At 41.9% G+C, this 19,975-nt stretch overlaps 1 protein-coding gene across 3 annotated transcripts in view; it reads left to right on the top strand.

Annotated features, from left to right (window-relative positions):
* ARHGAP19 (Rho GTPase activating protein 19) overlaps positions 1–19,975 on the top strand; it is a 69,478-nt gene that overhangs the window by 34,099 nt on the left and 15,404 nt on the right. For 2 of the 3 annotated variants that reach the window (XM_032135349.2, XM_058436139.1), the window contains 3 exons: positions 446–532; positions 10,580–10,645; positions 12,766–12,957. In XM_032135349.2, coding sequence (XP_031991240.1) covers positions 446–532; positions 10,580–10,645; positions 12,766–12,957 — 345 coding nt within the window. Of the gene's footprint in view, positions 1–445; positions 533–10,579; positions 10,646–12,765; positions 12,958–19,737; positions 19,848–19,975 lie in introns of those variants that run through there. The other variant, XM_058436138.1, reaches the window with a different exon arrangement.

Genomic DNA, 19,975 nt, shown 5'->3' on the forward strand with positions numbered 1-19,975 from the left:
GCGCCTGGTAATTTTACTGTGTTTTTAAGAAACAGATGTCACCTTTGGTATCAGTAGTAACCATTCTTTTTTGTCTTTGGAGAAACTCTGGTTTTCTAAAGAGGCAGTGGTGTCCTTGATGATTGGAACAGATTCTGTTTTTTCTGCCCATTTTGAATCCTAGACTAGATTTTCCTTGCCAATTTTGTTTACATGTCTAATTTTCAAGCAGAATGAGGAAGTGAAAATTGATTTGCAAGGATATCCTCGTCACTTCAGGGACACATTGTTTTTCTAGATTATGTCATATCCTGATGAACCAAAAAGTCTTCCCAGAATTAAACATTGTATTAGAGGCACCTAGGCTAGGGGTAGAAGCTTCATACATTTGAAAGAACAAGCTTATTGGTAAGTACTACTTTCCAGCTCTTAATGCCCATTGTTTGGTTTCTTTTCCTCTGAATAGGTCACTGCAAATGACCTTCAGGAGAATATCACAAAGTTAAACAGTGGGATGGCTTTTATGATTAAACACTCCCAGAAACTTTTTAAGGTAGGTAAGGGATAGCATTTGGTTGGTAACAGGACAAAGAAAATGGAGCAAGGTGGGATCCTAAGTGGGGCTATAAAGATGACTAAATGAGAAAAAGGTCCTGAATGGGATTGCAAACCAGAATGGACAGTGGCAAAATCCAGGGGGTAACAACCACTACGGTGGAAAGGAATAGGAATAGGAGGCTGAGTAGGGCTGGGTCCTCTGGGTAACTGACTCCACCCTCTGCGCCATTCTTCCTTTTTCACAAAGGCAGCACACATGGCAGCTGGGTAGTTTTATCCTGCCTGCTTACTGCCAGTAGAGTTTTGGGGGTCTGCCAGTAGAATTTCGGGGGTCATTTTGTACTCGTTGGCCCTTTCAATCCAAACAGGCTGTGTTTCTGCTGACATAATTTTCTAAGAACTTTGTAGGTCTTCTGTGGATTTCATTGGGATTCATTCCATTAGACAAAGGCCACAAATACAAATCTTTTGAAGATAAATCTTTCCCTACCTTGATCACCTGCTGAGAAACCTAAGGGACAGTACCTTTAAGCTTCCTAAAGGCTTTCTGGTTTAATTGAGAGGATCTGTGAGGTACACTCTTACTCTCTTGAAAGGGCCCTTTGTATGATTGAATACTCTGACCTTTTGATGTTTCTAAGGTTTTAGCAAAAGGTAGCACAGTCACATCCTTGACCTTTCCTTTAGTGTATACTTCCTTGATAGTGAGTCTCTTAATTTTAGCATCCTTTTTTCGAGACAAGGTCTCACTGTGTCGCCCAGGCTGGAGTGCATTGGTACAGTCTTGGCTCACTGCAGCCTCAACCTTCTGGGCTCAAGTGATGCTCCCACCTCAGCCTCCGCAGTAGCTGGGACCACAGGCATATACGGCCACATCTGGCTGATTTTTGTATTTTTTGTAGAGACAGGGTTTCAACATGTTGCCCAGGCTGGTCTTGAACTCCTGGGTTCAATCCTCCTGCCACAGCCTCCCAAAGTGCTGGGATTACAGGCGTGTGCCAATTTTAGCATCTTTTGCCATCTGGAGAGGCTGAAAGTTTCCAAGATATCCAGTTCTGGTTTCTTTTTTTCTTGCAGTAAAATACTTATAAAATTTGCCATCTTAACCATTTTTAAGTGTACAGTTCTGTGACATTAAGTACATTCACGTTGTTCTGTAGCCATCATCGCCATCTATTTCCAGAACTCTTCATCTTGCAAAATTGAAACTCTGTACCCATTAAACAGTAACTCCGCATAACCCTCCTCCCATCCTTGGCAACCACCATTCTACTTTCCATCTCTGTGAATTTGACTACTCTGAGTACCTCATGTAAGTGGACTCATACGGTATTTGTCTTTCTGTGACTGCCTTATTTATACTTAGCATAGTGTGCTCAAGGTTCATCCACACAGTAGCATGTGACAGGATTTCCTTCCTTTTTAAGGGTGTGTAGTATTCCACTATGTGTATATACCACATTTTGCTTATCTGTTCATCAGTTGATGGACATCCCTTTATATTCCAGATACCATCCTTTATCAGCTATATGGACAAATATTTTCTTCTAGTCTGTGGGTTGCCTTTTTACTTTGTTGATAGTGTGTTTTGATGTGCAAATTTTAAAAAATTTTATGAAATCTAATTTGTCTATTTTTTCTCTTGTTGCCTGTGCCTTTGGTGTCATATCCAAGAAATCACTGCCAAATCCATTGTCATGAAGCTTTTGCCTTATGTTTTCTTCTAAAAGTTTTTATAGTTTTAGGTCTTATATTTATGTCTTTGACCCATTTTGAGTTAATTTTTGTTTCTGGTGTTAGGTAAGGGTCCAACCTCATTCTTTTACATGTGGTTATATGGTTTTCCCAGCACCATTTGTTGAAGAAACTGTCCTTTCTCCATTGGTCTTGGTCCTCTTATTGAAAAGTATTTGAATATATATGTAAGAGTTTATTTCTGGCTTTCTAATCTATTTCACTGGTCTACTTATCTGACTTTATACCAGTACCATGGTGGTGTGATTAGTAAATGTTGTAAAGGTGTTGCAGTAAATTTTGAAATCAGGAAGCTTGAGTCCTCCAGGTTGGTTCTTCATTTTTAACATTGTTTTGGCTGTTCAAGATGCCTTGAGATTCTATATGAATTTTAGGATGGATTTTCTATCTTTGCTGCAAAAAACCTCATTGGTATTTTGATGTTTCTAAGGTTGATAGGGATTGTATTGAATCTGTAGATTGCCTTGAGTAGTATTGACATCTTAGCAATCTTATCCAATAATATGAACATGGGATATTTTTCCATTTATTTATGTTTTCTCTAATTCCTTTCAGCAGTATTTTGTAGTTTTCATTATACAGTAGTTCCCTCTTATCCATGGGAGATATGTTCCAAAGCCCCAAGTACATGCCTGAAACTGTGGCTAGTACCAAACCCTATATGTATACTATGCACGAACTTCTTTTTTCTTCTTCACAATTTCACAGATAGATTTATTCTTATGGTGGATCTTAGCAACCTCAGCATATGATTTTTTGGTAAACTTTTTACTGACACATAATATTTGTACATATTTATGGGGTACATATGATATTTTGTTACTTGGATTGAATGTGCAATGATCAAGTCAGGGTATGTAGAGTATCCATCACATTGAATAGTTGTCATTTCTATGTGTTGGGAACATTTCAAGTCCCCTCTTCTAGTTATTTTGAAATATACCATATGTTGTTGTTAACTATAGTCATACTGCTTTGCTATTAAGTGTTAGAACGTATCTCTTCTATCTCACTACATGTTTGTACCTATTGACCAACCGCTCTTTACCATCACCCCTAACACCTATCCCAGCATCTGGTAACTATTATTCTACTCCCTACCTCCATGAGATCAATTTTTTTTTCTTTTCTTTTCTTTTTCTCCCTCACCATGAGATGCACTTTTTTTTTTTTTTTGAGATGGAGTTTTCACTCTGATTACCCATGCTGAAGTGCAGTGGTGCAATCTCAGCTCACTGCAGCCTCCGTCTCCCGGGTTCAAGCGATTCTCCTGCCTCAGCCTCTCGAGTAGCTGGGATTACAGGCACGCACCACTACACTGGACTAATTTTTGTATTTTTGGTAGAGACAGGTTTTCACCATATTGGCCAGGGTGGTCTCTTAACTCCTGACCGCGCCCGCCTTGGCCTCCCAAAGTGCTGGGATTACAGGCGTGAGCCACCGCAGCCGACCAGAGATCCACTTTTTAGCTCCTACATATGAGTGAGAACATGTGATATCTGTCTTTCTGTGCCTGATTAATTTCACTTTATAGCCTCCAGTTCCATCCATGTTGCTGCAAATTGACAGGATTTCATTCTTTTTTTATGGCAGAATAGTATTCCGTTGTGTATGTATGCTACATTTTCTTTATCATTCATCCATTGATGGACACTTACGTTGATTCCATGTCTTTGCTATTGTGAATAATGCTGCAATAAACATGGGGATGCAGATATTCCTTTGAAAACTGATTTTCTTCCCTTTGAATAAATACCAAGTAGTGGGATTGATGTATTATATGGTAGTTCTATTTTTAGTTTTTTGAGAAGTCTTCATACTGCTTTCCATAATGGCTATACTAATTTACATTCCCACCAACAGCGTATAAGAGTTCCCTTTTCTTCACATCCTCATCAGCATCTGTTTTTATTTTATTTTATTTATTTATTTTTTTGAGATGGAGTCTCACTCTGTCGCCAGGCTGGAGTGCAGTGGCGCAATCTCGGCTCACTGCAAGCTCTGCCTCCCGGGTTCACGCCATTCTCCTGCCTCAGCCTCCCGAGTAGCTGGGACTACAGGCGCCTGCCACCATGCCCGGCTAATTTTTTTGTGTTTTTAGTAGAGACGGGGTTTCACCATGTTAGCCAGGATGGTCTCGATCTCCTGACCTCATGATCTGCCCTCCTCGGCCTCCCAAAGTGCTGGGATTACAGATGTGAGCCACCGTGCCCGGGCTATTTTTTTTTTTTTTTTTGAGACAGTCTCACTCTGTCACCCAGGCTGGAGTGTGGTGGCATGATCACGGCTCATTGGGCTCAAGTGATCCTCCTACTTCAGCCTCCTGGTTAGCTGGGACCACAGGTGCATGCCACCACACCTGGCTAGTTTTTAATTTTTTGTAGAGATGAGGTCTTGCTGTGTTCCTCCTTTATCATTTTTCCTAAAATTCTTCTTAACTATTTCTAGTTCTGTCCTCTCCTGTTATCAGTCCATCTCTCTCAGTCTGGTTTAACTCTTCCCAACACCACATCTTTTCCTAGGGATTTACAATGTATATACAGTTAAGGCCAATTTCCAATACTTGAGCAGTCCTTTTGTTGTTTCTCTATGAATTGTAAAATACTTAAGACCTCAGACTTTCATGTAAGCCTATTTGTCTAAGCCTGGCGCCCTTTCTGGATATTTTTTCAGCTCATAGCATCTTTGGGGATGGTGGTTTTTGTTGTTTCTTTCCTTTTCTTTCCCTCTCTCCCTCCCTCCCTCCCTTCCTTCCTTCCTTCCTTCCTTCCTTCCTTCCTTCCCTTTTTCTTCTCTTCCCTCCCCTCCCCTCTCTTCCCCTCCCCTCTCCTCTTTTTTTCGTCCTGTCCGTCCATCCGTCTTTCCTCCCTCCCTTCCTCTGTTCCCTTTTCTCTTTCCTTTCTTTCCCTTCTTTCCCTTCGTTTCCCTTTCCCCTTCCCTTCCCCTTCCCCTTCCTTCCTCCCTCTTCCCTTCCTTCCCTTTTCCCTTTCCTTCCCCTTCCTTTCCCTTCCCTCCCTTTTTCTTTCTTTCCTTTCCTTCCCCTTCCCTTCCCTTTCCTTCCCCCTTCCTTTTCCTTCCCCCTTCCCCTTCCCTTCCCTTCCTTTCTTCCTTTCCCCTTCCTTACCCTTCCCTTCCACTTTCTTTTCCATTTCCTCTTCCCTTTCCTCTTCCCACTTCAACTCCCCTTCCCCTTCTCCTTTTCCCCTTCTTTCCTTCCCTAATTCTTCCTTTCCCCTTCCCTACCCCTCTCTTCCCTTTCTTCTCCTTCCCCTTTCCCTACCTTCCCTACCCTTCCTTTCCTTCCCATACACTTCCTTCCCTTCCCTACCCCTTCCCTTCTCTCCCACTTCCCCATTCCCCTTCCCTTTCCCTTTCCTTTCCTTCCCTTCCTTTTCCCTTCCCCTTCCCTTTCCCCTTCCCCTTCTGCTTCCCCTTCCCCTTCCCTTCCCCTTGCCTTTCCCCTTCCCTTCCCTTCCCCTTTCCCTTCCCCTTTCTCTTCCCCTTCCCCTTCCCCTTCCTTTTCCCCTTCCCCTTTCCCTTCCTTCCTTCTTTATTTTCTTTCTTTTGACAGGGTCTCACTCTGCCGCCCAGGCTGGAGTGCAGTAGTGCTATCTGCTCACTGCAGCTTTGACTTCCCAGGCTCAAGCGATCCTCCCACCTCAGCTTCCCAAGTAGCCGGGACGGGTGCGTGCCACCATGCCTGGCTAATTTTTCTATTATTTGTGGTGACAGGGTACTACCATGTTGCCCAGGCTGGTGTTGAACTCCTGGGCTCAAGCATTTCTCCTGCCTTGGTCTCCCAAAGTGTTGGGGTTATATGCATGAGCCACCGCTCTTGGCCTTCTTTCTTTTTTTTAAATGAAGTTTACAGAATAGATATAAAATATTCTTGTTTGGAGAAAATTTCTGTTGGTCTTAAGCTCTGTTTTATAGTTTTTCAATTTAGAAATTAAACTGGCTGGGCGTGGTGGCTCACGCCTGTAATCCCAGCACTTTGGGAGGCCAAGGCAGGTGGATCACCTGAGGTCAGGAGTTCAAGACCAGCCTAGTCAACATGGTGAAACCCCGTCTCTACTACAAAAATTAGCCGGGTGTGGTGGCGGGTGCCTGTAGTCTCAGCTACTTGGAGGCTGAGGCAGGAGAATCACCTGAACCCAGGAGGCAAAGGTTGTGGTGAGCCAAGATTGCGCCACTGCACTCCAGCCTGGCGACAGAGCGAGACTCCATCTCAAAAAAAAAAAAAAGAAAAGAAATTAAACTATACATAGCATAATGTTTTTGTCATGAGACTCTTTGAAAACCTTTATTTTGAAAAATTTCAAATATAGAGAAAAGTTAAAAGAGTTAAACAGTGAATACTCATATATAACTCTCCCCCAGTGTCAACAAATGTTATCATTTTGCCATATTAGCTTTATCTCTCTCTATATATGTTCATACACTTTTTTGGCTGAATCACTAAAGTAATTGCAGACACCATGATACTTCATTCCTAAGTACTTAAGTATGCATCTCCCAATAATAAAAATATTCTCTTAAGAATCACACTACTGGCCGGGTGCGGTGGCTCATGCCTGTAATCCCAGCACTTGGCTGAGGCGGGCGGATCATGAGGTCAGGAGATCGAGACCATCCTGGCTAACATGGTGAAACCCCGTCTCTACTAAAAATACAAAAAATTAGCCAGGCGCGGTGGCAGGCGCCTGTAGTCCCAGCTACTCGGGAGGCTGAGGCAGGAGAATGGCGTTAACCCGGGAGGTGGAGCTTGCAGTGAGCCGAGATTGCGCCACTGCACTCCAGCCTGGGCGACAGAGCCAGACTCCGTCTCAAAAAAAAAAAAAAAATCACACTACTATTATCACATCTAAGAAACTAACAAGAATTTCTTATCCTCTAACTTTCAGTACATATTCAAATTCCCCAGCTGTCCTAAGAATGTATTTCATAGTTTTTTTCAATATAGGCCAATCAAAGTTTCTGTACTGGTTTTAATTATTATGACACTTTTAATCTGCACACTCATGCTTTTTCTTCATGTTATTTGTTGAAGCATCAAGTTAACTGTGTTGTAGAATGTCTCACATTCTAAATTTGTCTTATTGTTTTCTCAAGTTATTTAACTTGTTCCTCTATCACCTTCCATGCAGTTCCTGTAAAGTAGAAGCTAGATCTAGAGTCTTAATCAGATTCAGATTAAGCATTTTTGGCAAGATACTTCACAGGTGATGTTTGTGTGCATCACATTGCCTCACATGAGGAGATACAGATTGTTTGATTTTCTCTCTTCATGATGTTAATTTTGCTCACTGCCAGATCTTTCAGTTATAAAGGTAAATTTTTTTCCCCTTTGCAATTAGTAAATAACCTGTAGAGTGATTACCTAATAATGATTTTAGCATCCGTTGATAATCCTGCTGGAATCTATGATGACATTGGGTATTAAAAATTAAGATTTTCTAATTTTGTCATTCAGCCTTTATTAGCTGACTTTCTTCTTTGGAGAATAGCTTTTCTTTGTCTCATTCTCTTTCCCTTTAAAAATGAATATTAATATAAACTCATGGATTTTTATTTTTCCAAAGTGTTAGTCAATTTTATTTATAATGTTGATATTCTCCTGGGCAATGTGGCAAAACCCCATCTCTATGAAAAATACAAAAAATTAGCCAGGCGTGATGGCACGCTCCTGTGGTCCCAGCTACTCAGAGGCTAAGGTGGTAGGATGGCTTGAGCCCAGGAGGTGGAGGTTGCACTGAGCCAAGATTATGCCATTGCACTCCAGCCTGGGTGACAGAGTGAGACCCTGTCACAAACAAACAAACAAACAAAATTGATATTTAAATTATCCCAGATTTGGCCAGTGATAGCCCTTGTTAACCGGCTTCTACATCTTTTTGACAGGACTGTATTGTCTTTGAGTGTTTCCTTTCTGGTATAAAATGTTCCCAGCTCACTTTGTACTTGCGCTGGCCTAGATCTGGAGTAATTATTTCTCCAGGGAACCTTGGCTTCTGAGTGATACTAGGTATACTCATTGTTTGTGGTGTGTCATTGCTTCTAGGCTGCTTGAGGGCAAAGAAATAGATTAAAACATTTTTTTAAAGCAATTGTAAGTTCATATTAATACCACCAATTCAGATTCAATACTACAGAACTTTTTCTTGGCTTCTTTTATTTTGTATTTGTATTTCTTTTTTTCTTATATTACAAATTTCAGATTTTTTTTTTCTTTTTTTGGAGATTTTCACTGTGTCACCCAGGCTGGAGTGCAGTAGCATGATCTGGGCTCACAGCAGCCTCTGCCTGCTGGGCCCAGTCGATCCTCCCACCTCAGCCTCTCGAGTAGCTGGGTCTACAGGTGAGCGCCACCACACCCGGCTAATTTTTGTATTTTTGTAGAGATGGGTCTCACCATGTTGCCCAGGCTGGTCTCAAACTCCTGGGCTCAAGTGATCTACCCGCTTTGGCCTCCCAAAGACGAGGTGAAGCCCCGTCTCTACAAAAGTACAAAAATTAGCCGGGCATGATGGTGGGTGCCTGTAATCCCAGCTACGTGGGAGGCTGAGGTAAGAATCACTTGAACGTGGGAGGCGGAGGTTGCAGTGAGCCGAGATCATGCCATTGCACTCTAACCTGGGCGAGAGAGTGAGACTCCGTCTCAAAAAAAAAAAAAAACTCAAAACCACATTAAAAGATATACTTAGAGAAATCTCAGTCCTTTCTAATTATTTTCATTGTTTTCTGGGTTATCCTCTTAGTGTTTCTTTTCATAAAAACAAGTAAATGTACATTTGTGTGTATATTCCTATTTCCCGTTTTTTTCTTACACAAATATACATTTACTTCACTTTTCTCACTCAACAGTAGATCCTAGAAATCCTTCCATATCAATTCATTGTTTCTTCCTTCTCTCCATCCTTTCTTTTTCTGTCCCTCCCTTCCTTTCCTTTCTTTCTTTCCCTCTGTTCCTTTCTTTCTCTCCCTTCCTTTCTTCATAGTACTGTATTGTATGGATGTATGAAAGTTGATTCAACCAGTTCTCTATTAAAGAACATTTGGGTTGTATCCAATTGTTTGATTAATCTTATACAAGTGTGTTTTGTATTTCTGGAGTTACATACTCAGGATATGTTACCAGTAGTGAGGTTTCTGGGTAAAAGGGTAAGTGCAAATGTAATTTTATTAGATGTTACCAACCCAGTTTTCCTCTATGGTAGTTATATTATTTTGCACATCTACTAAGACAGTATCAGAGTAGTTGTCACAGGATTCTACTCCATAGTAATTCTAAATGGTATTTCTTTCTTTCTTTTTTGAGACAGGGTCTTGCTCTGTTGCCTAGGCTGGAGTGCAGTGGTATGAACATGGCTCACTGCAGCCTTGAACTTCTGGGCTCAAGAGATTCTCCCCCTTAGCCTTCTGAGAGCTGGGACCACAGGCATGCACCACCATGCCCGGCTAATTTTTTTGCAATTTTTTTTTTTTTTGAGACGGAGTTTCGCTCTTGTTGCCCAGGCTGGAGTGCAATGGTGCGATCTTGGCACACTGCAACCTCTGTCTCCTGGGTTCAAGCAATTCTCCTGCCTCAGTCTCCTGAGTACCTGGGATTACAGGCATACGCCACCACACCCGGCTAATTTTGTATTTTTAGTAGAGACGGGGTTTCACCATGTTGGTCAGGCTGGTCTCGAACTCCTGACCTCAGGTGATCCACCCACCTCGGCCTCCCATAGTGCTGGGATTACAGGCATGAGCCACCGTGCCGGCCATTTTTTAGTAATTTTTTGTAGAGATGGGGGTCTCCATGTGTTGCCCAGGCTGGTCACAAACTCCTGGGGTGAAGCCATCCTCCTGCTTCTGCCTCCCAAAGTGCTGAGATTATAGACGTTAAATGATATTTTCTACACTGTGATTTTAAAATGTGATCTGGAGACCACTTGTAATTTGTAAGGATTTGAGGGGGTGGTTTTTGTCAGATAGAAACATTCTTACAAATGTCTGTATTTTTGTCTTTGGCTTATTTGAGTATATACATGCCATGTTTGATTTTTAAAGCGGCAACAACTACATTGGTGTCTTCTCACAGTTTTTCCATCAGATTTGTTGAGGTATCTATTTTGTGGCAAGAGAAAGGAAGCTATGGAGGGGCTATGAATTTTGAGGATCTTTGGCTTTTCTAAAGTAATCTGCTGGTCAAATGATTTTGAGAACCACTGTCCTTGTGGCCTTAAAGAATGTTATATCCTACTAATCACTGGGTTTTGGTTTTCTTTTATGTCCTGCCCAGGCTCCTGCTTACATTCGGGAGTGTGCCAGATTGCACTATTTGGGATCCAGAACTCAGGCATCAAAGGTAAGGATAGGAATCTGCTGTTAAACCAAACAAGGAGAGCGTTAAGACTGGTGGAGTTTTAAAACAAAGTATGAAGTCAAAGTAAAAGCATGGAAAATAAGAAGTTTTTAGTATTATAGCTCAAAATCACTTAGTCATTTTGCCATTATGAAGAAGACTAAGAAGTAAGTTATGTATTAGAATACAAATGCTCCACATGTGAGGTATGGTAGCTCAGGCTTGTAATCCCAGTGACTCTGGAGGCTGAGATGGGAGAATTCAAGTCTACAGTGAGCTGATTGTGCCACTGCACTCCAGCCTGGGTAATACAGCGAGACCCTGTCTCTTGAAAAAAAAAGTGCCCCCCCCCACACTGTTTTTATTTGCTTTCAGAGGTTCTCCAGTGATAGATGGTGTCCTCTGCGTAAGAGTGATGACACAGACCCTGTGTTTCAAGGTTTTTCATAAAGTCCTTCTGATAGAAATAATCTGTGAATAGCAAATGTGTTACATATTTTATAAGAACGAAAGGACAATTTTATGTAATTCATTCCTATTTTAGGTTCATTGGTATGGTAAAACTCTATCAAATGGCTAAAAGACTTGAGACCACATGAGTTTAGATAGATAGGGAAATGTATAATGTTTATTCACAAGATTAGATATGATAATGATGATTTTTCTTTTTTTTTTTTTTTTGAGATAGGGTTTCGCTCTGTCGGGTAGGCTGGAGTGCAGTGGCATGATCTTGGCTCCCTGGTCCTCTCACCTCAGCCTCCTGAGTAGCTGGGACTACAGGCATGCACCACCATGCCTGCTAATTTTTGTATTTTTGGTAGAGATGGGGTTTCACCATGTTGCCCAAGTCTCAAACTCCTGGGCTCAAGTAGTCTGGCTGCCTCAGCCTCCCAAAGTGCTGGGATTACAGGCGTGATCCACTGCATCCAGCCTAGATATGAGTACTGAGTTTTAAAAGTAAGAAGTTATGGCCAGGTATGGTGGCTCATGCCTGTAATCCTAGCACTTTCAGAGGCCAAGGCAGGCAGATCACTTGAGATCAGGAGTTTGAGACCAGCTTGGGCAACATGGCCAAACCCAGTCTCTACCAAAAATGCAAAAAATTAGCCAGATGTGGTGGCACGTACCTGTAGTCTCAGCTACTCGGGAGGCTGAGGTGGGCGGATCACTTGAGCTCAGGAAGTGGAGGTTGCAGTGAGCCAAGATGGTGACATTATACTCCAGTCTGGGTGACAGAGTGAGACCCCATCTCAAAAAAATTAAAAAAGTGAGAAGTTAGGCATTTGACCTTTATATGCCTGCTTGGGTCTCTTCCAAGCATACTTTCCTTTCTTTCCTGTTCTAAGCCTTTTTAAATAAACTTCCACTCCTGCTCTGACAAAAAAAAAAAAAAAAAAAGTGAGAAGTTAAAAATTGTACAAGCACTTTTTGAGTGCTTACAATTTTCAAGTTCTATTCATCCTGTCTTGGTTAGAAACTTAAGCTGTCCGCTTGTGCTATTTTTTCTGCTCCTATTTGTTTCTCCCTCTTATTCAGCAAATATTCAATGTTACCAGGAAAACAGTATTTGGTTTCAACTAGTTTAACTGGAGTGTGGTTTTTGTTAGAGAGCTGTTTTTGTTCCTCTAGCACTGCTGTCTAGTTGTGGTATTAAGTTGCCATGTGTGGGAAGGAGTGTTAGCCAAGAGTCAGAGCCCTTAGGCTCCCAGGTGGGTCCGTCACTTTAGTATCCAGACGACTTTAAACTTACAGTTTAACCTCAGTTTTTTTCCTCTGTCAGATGGGAATCATGATGCTTTCCGTGCTTACCTTGTTGAATTATTGAATAAATTAATGAAATAAAAAGATGCTTTAAAAACTGAGCTCTTATACAAATATAACTCTTGGTGGCAGTATTTTAAATGCACTTAGGTTCTCTGGGCAGGTCATGGGAGTGGGCTATTAATATAACCTATATTAATAGGTTCCTTGTTATCTAATAATAGTGTTAAGATTTTTCTTATTCCTGAGTGTAGGAGTATACCATGTCCGCACTCTCCCTTTTTTTTTCCAGGTTTTTGTAAGAACCCCAAAACAAAGTTGGCAGGATATATTAATTTACTCTTCTTTTAAATTTTCCTTAGGATGACCTTGACCTGATAGCTTCATGTCATACTAAGTCCTTTCAGCTGGCAAAGTCTCAGAAACGGAACCGGGTAGATTCCTGCCCTCACCAGGAGGAGACCCAGCACCATACGGAAGAGGCACTGAGAGAGCTGTTTCAACACGTTCACAATATGCCAGAGTCAGCAAAGAAGAAACAACTTATTAGACAGGTGCCTAAAGGCAGGGAAGTTGTGATGGGGCTTTAGGAGTGTAATCGTGGTCGTAGAATCAGTAGGTCATATTGTTAAGAATCTCATTTAATTTTTGGTTCAGCCGAGAAAGCAGGCTTGTGTATGGAATCTCCACGGCAATCTCTGTGCCATTGCTCCACTAGAGAAAGGAGTGGAGTCTCTTGATTTCTAGTTAAGCAGGAGGATCCAAGTGTGGTTAGAGAGTCTCTCATTTTGGTCGTGTCCCAAGTTTGCTGAGAGAGGACCAGCAGTTACAATATATTGTTCCAAAGTTTAAACCCTCCAGATTTTCTTAGCAAATAACTTTTCTGAGTTTCAGTTTTTTTGTTTGTAAAATAGTAATAGTAACATTGATGTTTCAAAGTTCTAAAAATTAGAGATAATCTATGTAGAGTGGCTGGCATAGCAAAGTCTAAGTGGTAACTTTTTACTACAGAGTTGTTTGCAGTTAGAGAACACAATAAATCAGGGCCCTAGTCTGATACTAGAAAGTAGGAATTCTGGTGGCCATGTTTTTTTATGCTGGAGCTATGGGAACAAATTTGCTATTTTGGAACTCGAAGTATGGTTTAAGTAAGTCCTGTGACTTTGGGTAGTTTCTCAGGAGATTAATTTTGTCTCAATCCCTCTTGAATTTTACCTGAGCAGGCAGGGTCAGCTTCTTTTATTCAACTGGGACTTTCTTGGGGGAAGAGTCTGTTTTTGCTTATTTTATACCTACTCTCAGCATAAGGCCAGGTATAAACAAGTACTCAGAAAATGGTGAACTGAGCTGTTCTTAAGAATTTACAAAGTAATTTAAGAGAAGTTTCTGCCATCTCTTTGAAGTTACTTTGAGATCTAGCAAATTGTGTTACAACTGGAATTTTACAGGGTGTTGGCTGAGTATTGCTGCAGATTCAAACCAGTCTAGTGATTTAATTCTTGATAGAAACTAAGTAGTTTCATGTAGGACAGGTATAATGACTTCTTTCAACAAGAACACTGATACCGGCTGGGTGCAGTGGCTCACACCTGTAAGCCCAGCACTTTGGGAGGCCTAGGCGGGTGGATCACCTGAGGTCAGGAGTTCAAGACCAGCCTGACCAACATGGAGAAACCCCGTCTCTACTAAAAATACAAAATTAGGGCTGGGCGCAGTGGCTCACGCCTGTAATCTCAGCACTTTGGGAGGACGAGGCAGGCAGATCACCTGAGGTCGGGAGTTTGAGACCAGCCTGACTAACATGGAGAAACCTGGTCTCTACTAAAAATACAAAAAAATCAGCTGAGTGTGGTGGCGCATGCCTGTAATCCCAGCTACTCAGGAGGTTGAGGCAGGAGAATTGCTTGAACCCAGGAGGTAGAGGTTGTGGTGAGCTGAGATGATGCATTGCACTCCAGCCTGGGCAACAAGAGTGAAACTCCGTCTCAAAAAACAAAACAAAACAAAAACAAAATTAGCCAGGTGTGGTGGTGCATGCCTGTAATCCCAGCTACACTGGAGGCCGAGGCAGGAGAATTGCTTGAGCCCGGGAGGCAGAGGTTGCGGTGAGCCGAGTTCGTGGCATTGCACTCCAGCCTGGGCAATAAGAGAAAAACCTCGTCTCAAAAAAAAAAAAAAAAAAAAAAAAAAGAACACTGATACTTAAAGATAAGAAAGAAAAAGACATTTTGCACTTTTTAGAAAAACAGAAAATTATAGAGAAGGGTAAGAAGAAAGCAAATCACTCTTCCTGCCAATGTTTACACTGTGGGCATTTCTTTTGGTCTTTTTCCTCTGGGTATCTTCTTACATAGTTAGGATCATACCATGTACTTTAAAATGTTTTCCTTTTTTCACTAAACATTACAGTCTAAGCATTTCTTATGCATGCATGCAGACTCCTTCCATACATTTTATTTTATTTTATTTTATTTTTTTGAGACAGAGTCTCGCTCTGTTGCCCAGGCTGGAGTACAATGGCACGATCTCGGCTCACTGCCACCTCTGTCTCCTGGGTTCAAGCAATTCTCCTGCCTCAGCCTGCTGAATAGCTAGGACTACATGCATGTGCCGCCACCACGCCTGACTAATTTTTGCATTTTTTTTTTTTTTTTTTTTGAGACGGAGTCTCGCTCTGTCGCCCAGGCTGGAGTGCAGTGGCACCATCTCGGCTCACTGCAAGCTCCGCCTCCCGGGTTCACGCCATTCTCCTGCCTCAGCCTTCTCCGAGTAGCTGGGACTACAGGCGCCCGCCACCACGCCCGGCTAATTTTTTTTGTATTTTTAATAGAGACGGGGTTTCACTGTGTTAGCCAGGATGGTCTCGATCTCCTGACCTCGTGATCCGCCCGCCTCGGCTTCCCAAAGTGCTGGGATTACAAGCGTGAGCCACCGCGCCCGGCCTAATTTTTGCATTTTTAGTAGAGATGGAGTTTCACCATGTTGGCCAGGCTGGTCTTGAACTCCTGACCTCAAGTGATCCACCCGTCTCGGCCTCCCAAAGTGCTGGGATTACAGGTGTGAGCCACCGCACCTGGCCATTCTTCCATATGTTTTAAATACTGCTGTATCTTTCTTTTTTTTTAAGATGGAGTCTCGCTCTGTAATCCCAGCTACTCAGGAGGTTGAGGCAGGAGAATTGCTTGAACCCAGGAGGTAGAGGTTGTGGTGAGCTCTGTTGCCCAGGCTGCAGTGTAGATGTAAGGGCTCAAATATGATCTTAAGTAAATATGATCTTAAGTAAAAGATCATATTTGAGTATAGTGGCTCGATCTCAGCTCACTGCAACCTCCGCCTCCTGGGTTCAAGCAATTCTCCTGCTTCAGCCTCCCGAGTAGCTGGGATTACAGGCATGCACCACCAAACCCAGATGGGGTTTCACCATGTTGGTCAGGCTGTTCTTGAACTCCTGACCTCAAATGGTACACCTGCCTCGGCCTCCCAAAGTGCTGGGATTATAGGCGCAAGCCACTGTACCCAGCCTGATGTATCTTTTTGAAGAAACTATAATTTTATTGTATTCTAATTTTTTCTCCATGATTATAAAAATTATACATGCTCACTATAGAAACATTGAAACCCACAGAAGTGTGTAAAGAAGAACATAAAAATCACCTATGCACATCCAGAGGTAACCACTGATAACATTTTAGAGTATTTCCTCCTAGTGTTTCCCTCCATGAATATATATTTCACATTGTTTTCTTTTACTTAAGATCATATTTGAGCCCTTACGTCTGGGCCAAAAGAAAAAATCATAACATATAATGTTTTATATTCTACCCTTTTCATTTAACTTTATATTACAAACATTTCTTATGTTATTAAAAGGCTATGAACATTTTAAGTGTTTATATGATATTCTTTTTTTTTTTTTTTTTTTTTTTTGAGGCAGAGTTCCGCTCTGTCACCTAGGCTGGAGTGCAGTGGCGCGATCTCACCTGACCGCAGCCTCTGCCTCCTGGGCTCAAGCAATTCTCCTGCCTCAGCCTCCCGAGTAACTGAGATTACAGTGGAGCACCACTGTGCCTGGCTAATTTTTGTATTTTTAGTAGAGACGGGATTATACCATGTTGGCCAGGCTGGTCTTGAACTCTTGAACTCCTGGCCTCAGGTGATCCGCCTGCCTTGGGCTCCCAAAGTGCTGGGATTACAGGCATGAGTCACCATGCCCAACCTTAAATGTTTATATAATATTCTATTCTATATAACCAAATTTATACATAATTTGCCTACTACTGGACATACTTGGGAATTAGGTTTTTAGTTTATAAATTTTTGTTCGTAAGTATTTTCATTGCAGATTATTTTCTAGAAGTGGCATGATAAATGAATATATATATATTTTTGGCTGCTACATGCACTAGGTCCCTTTTAATAGATAAGTTCTTCTTTTTCTCCCTTTCTTTTTTTTTTCCCCCTTAAAACATTGCCAGTTTGTTTGAATAAACTTTAAAATAAAAACTGGGTAAGTACCCTTTACCCAATTCCCCCTAATATTAACATTATAAAAACTAAGAAATTAACATTAGTACAGGGCCAGGCAGGGTGGCTCATGGTTGTAATCCCAGCACTTTGGGAGGCTGAGGCAGGCCGATCATCTGAGGTCGGGAGTTTGAGACCAGCCTGACCAACATGGAGAAACCCCATCTCTACTAAAAATACAAAATTAGCCAGGCATGGTGGCTCAGGCCTGTAATCCCAGCACTCGGGAGGCTGAGGCAGGAGAATCACTTGAACCAGGGAGGCAGAGGTTGCCGTGAGCCGAGGTCATGCCATTGCACTCCAGCCTGGGCAACAAGAGTGAAACTCATGTCAACAAAACAAAATTAGTACATTACTTACTAACATTACAGAGTTTACCTTTTTTTTCCCCTAATATCCTTTTTTTTTGCTCCAGGATCCAGTCCAGGGTGCCACACTACATTTAGACACACACACACACACACACACACACACACACACACACACACACTCTCTCTCTCTCTCTCTCTCTCTGTCTCTCTCTCTGTCTCTCTCTCACTCCCTTTTACTTTTTTTTCTTTTTTTTTTTTTTGAGACGGAGTCTCGCTCTGTCATCAGGCTGGAGTGCAGTGGCACGATCTCCAATCTCGGCTCACTGCAATCTCTGCCTCCTGGGTGCAAGCGAGTCCCCTGCCTCAGCCTCCAGAGTAGCTGGGACAACAGGCGCGCCACGGTGCCCGGCTAATTTTTTTTTTGTATTTTAGTAGAGACGGGGTTTCACCATGTTGCCCAGGATGGTCTCGATCTCCTGACCTTGTGATCCCCCCACCTTGGCCTCCCAAAGTGTTGGGATTACAGGCGTGAGCCACCGCACCCGGCCCACTCCCTTTTTCTTTATAGTCATGTGTCACTTGATGATTGGGATATGTTCTAACAAGTGTGTTTTTAGGTGATTTCATTGTTGTGTGAACATCATAGAGTGTACTTACATAAACCTAGATGGCGTAGCTTAGTACACACCTAGGCTGTATGGTGTAGCCTGTTGCTTCTGGGCTACAAACCTGTATAGGATGTTACTGTACTGAGTACTGTAGGCAATTGTAACAATGGTAAGTATTTGTATATCTAAACAAAGGAAAGGTACAGTAAAAATACAGTATAAAAGATAAAAAAAAGTACACCTGTATAGGGCAGTTACCATGAATGGAGCTTGCAGGATTGGAAGTTACTCTAGGTGTGTCAGTGAGTGGTGAGTGAATATGAGGACCTAGGACATTGCTGACACGACTGTAGACCACTGTACACTTAGGCTAGACTAAATTTATAAAATTTTTTTCTTCAGTAATTAATTACCTTTAGCTTACTGTAACTTTTTTACTTTACAGACTTAAAACTTTTTTTAACTTTCTGGCTCTTGTAATAACACTTAGCTTAAAACACAAAAACACTATGCATTGGTACAAAATATTTTCTGTATATCTTTATGCTATAAGCATTTTTCTATTTTAAAAACTTTTAATTTTTTTTGTAAATTTTAAAACTTTTTAATTAAAAATTAAGACACAGGCTGGGCGTGGTAGCTCACTCCTGTAATCCCAGCACTTTGGGAGGCCAAAGTGGGAGGATTGCTTTAGGCCAGGAGTTCGAGACCACCCTGGGCAGCATTGACCTTGTATCCACAAAATATTTAAAAAAATTAACTGGGCTTGTTAGTGTGTGCCTGTAGTCGTAGCTACTCAGGAGGCCTCAGCCTCAGCCTCAGCAGGATGAATCGCTTGAGTCCAGGAGTTTGGGGCTGCACTGAGCTATGATCCCCACCACTGAACTCCAGCCTGGGCAATAGAGAGAGACCCCGTCTCTAAAAAATAAAAAAAACCCAAAACTGAAGACACAAATATACACATTAACCTAGGCCTACACAAGATCATTAATATCACCGTCTTCTGCCTCTACATATTATTCCACTAGAAGGTCTTCAGAGGCAGTATCACTCATGGAGCTGTCATCTCCTATGATAACAATGCCTTTTTCTAGAATACCTCCTGAAAGACCTGCCCGAGGCTGTTTTATAGTTAACTTTAAAAAAAAAATAAGTAGGAGTGCACTCTAAAATAATGGTAAAAGGTATGAATGATGATAAAAGTGTAGTATAGTAAATACATAAACCAGTAACATTTATTATTGTTGTTTTGTTTTTGTTTTTGTATTTTTTGGAGATACAGTCTTGCTCTGTCGCCCAGGCTGGAGTGCAAATGACGCGAAGTTGGCTCACTGCAACCTCTGCCTCCCAGATTCAAGCAATTCTCCTGCCTCAGCCTCCCGAGTAGCTGGGATTACAGGCGCCCACCACCACACCCAGCTAATTTTTGTATTTTTAGTGGAGATGAGGTTTCACCCTGTTGGCCAGGCTGGTCTTGAACTCCTGGTCTCAAGTGTTCCACCTGTCTTGGCCTCCTAAAGTGTTGGGATTACAGGCGTGAGCTGCCATGTCTAGCCCATTTATTATCATTATCAAGAATTATGTACTATATATAATGGTATGTACTAGAATTTTATACAGCTAGCAGCACAGTAGGTTTGTTTATTCCAGCATCACTGCAGTCACTTGAGTAACACATTGTGCTGTGATGTTAGGACAGCAGTGATGTCATGAGGTGACAGGAATTTTTCACCTCCATTATAATCTGATGGGACCTACTGTCATATACGTGGTCTGTCATTGACCAAAATGTCATTATGCGGTGCATGATTGTATTTGAACCTTATTTGTGGAAGAAACTATATTGTTTTCCATTTCCATAGACTGAGTTTTTTTTTTTTTTTCTTTTGAGACAAGGTCTATCTCTGTTGCCTAGACTGGAATGACGTGATCGCAGCTCACTGCAACCTCTGCCTCCTGGATTCAAGCCATCCTCCCCCTTCAGCCTCCTGAGTAGCCGGGACTACAGGCGTGTGCCACCATGCCTGGCTAATTTTTGTATTTTTTGTAGAGACAAGGTTTTGCTACGTTGCCCAGGCTGGTCATGAACTCTTGAGCTCAAGTGATCTGCTGCTGGCTTTGGCCTCCCA

Source organism: Hylobates moloch, unplaced genomic scaffold, assembly GCF_009828535.3.
Source record: "Hylobates moloch isolate HMO894 unplaced genomic scaffold, HMol_V3 SCAFFOLD_3, whole genome shotgun sequence".
Classification (NCBI taxonomy): Eukaryota; Metazoa; Chordata; class Mammalia; order Primates; family Hylobatidae; genus Hylobates; species Hylobates moloch.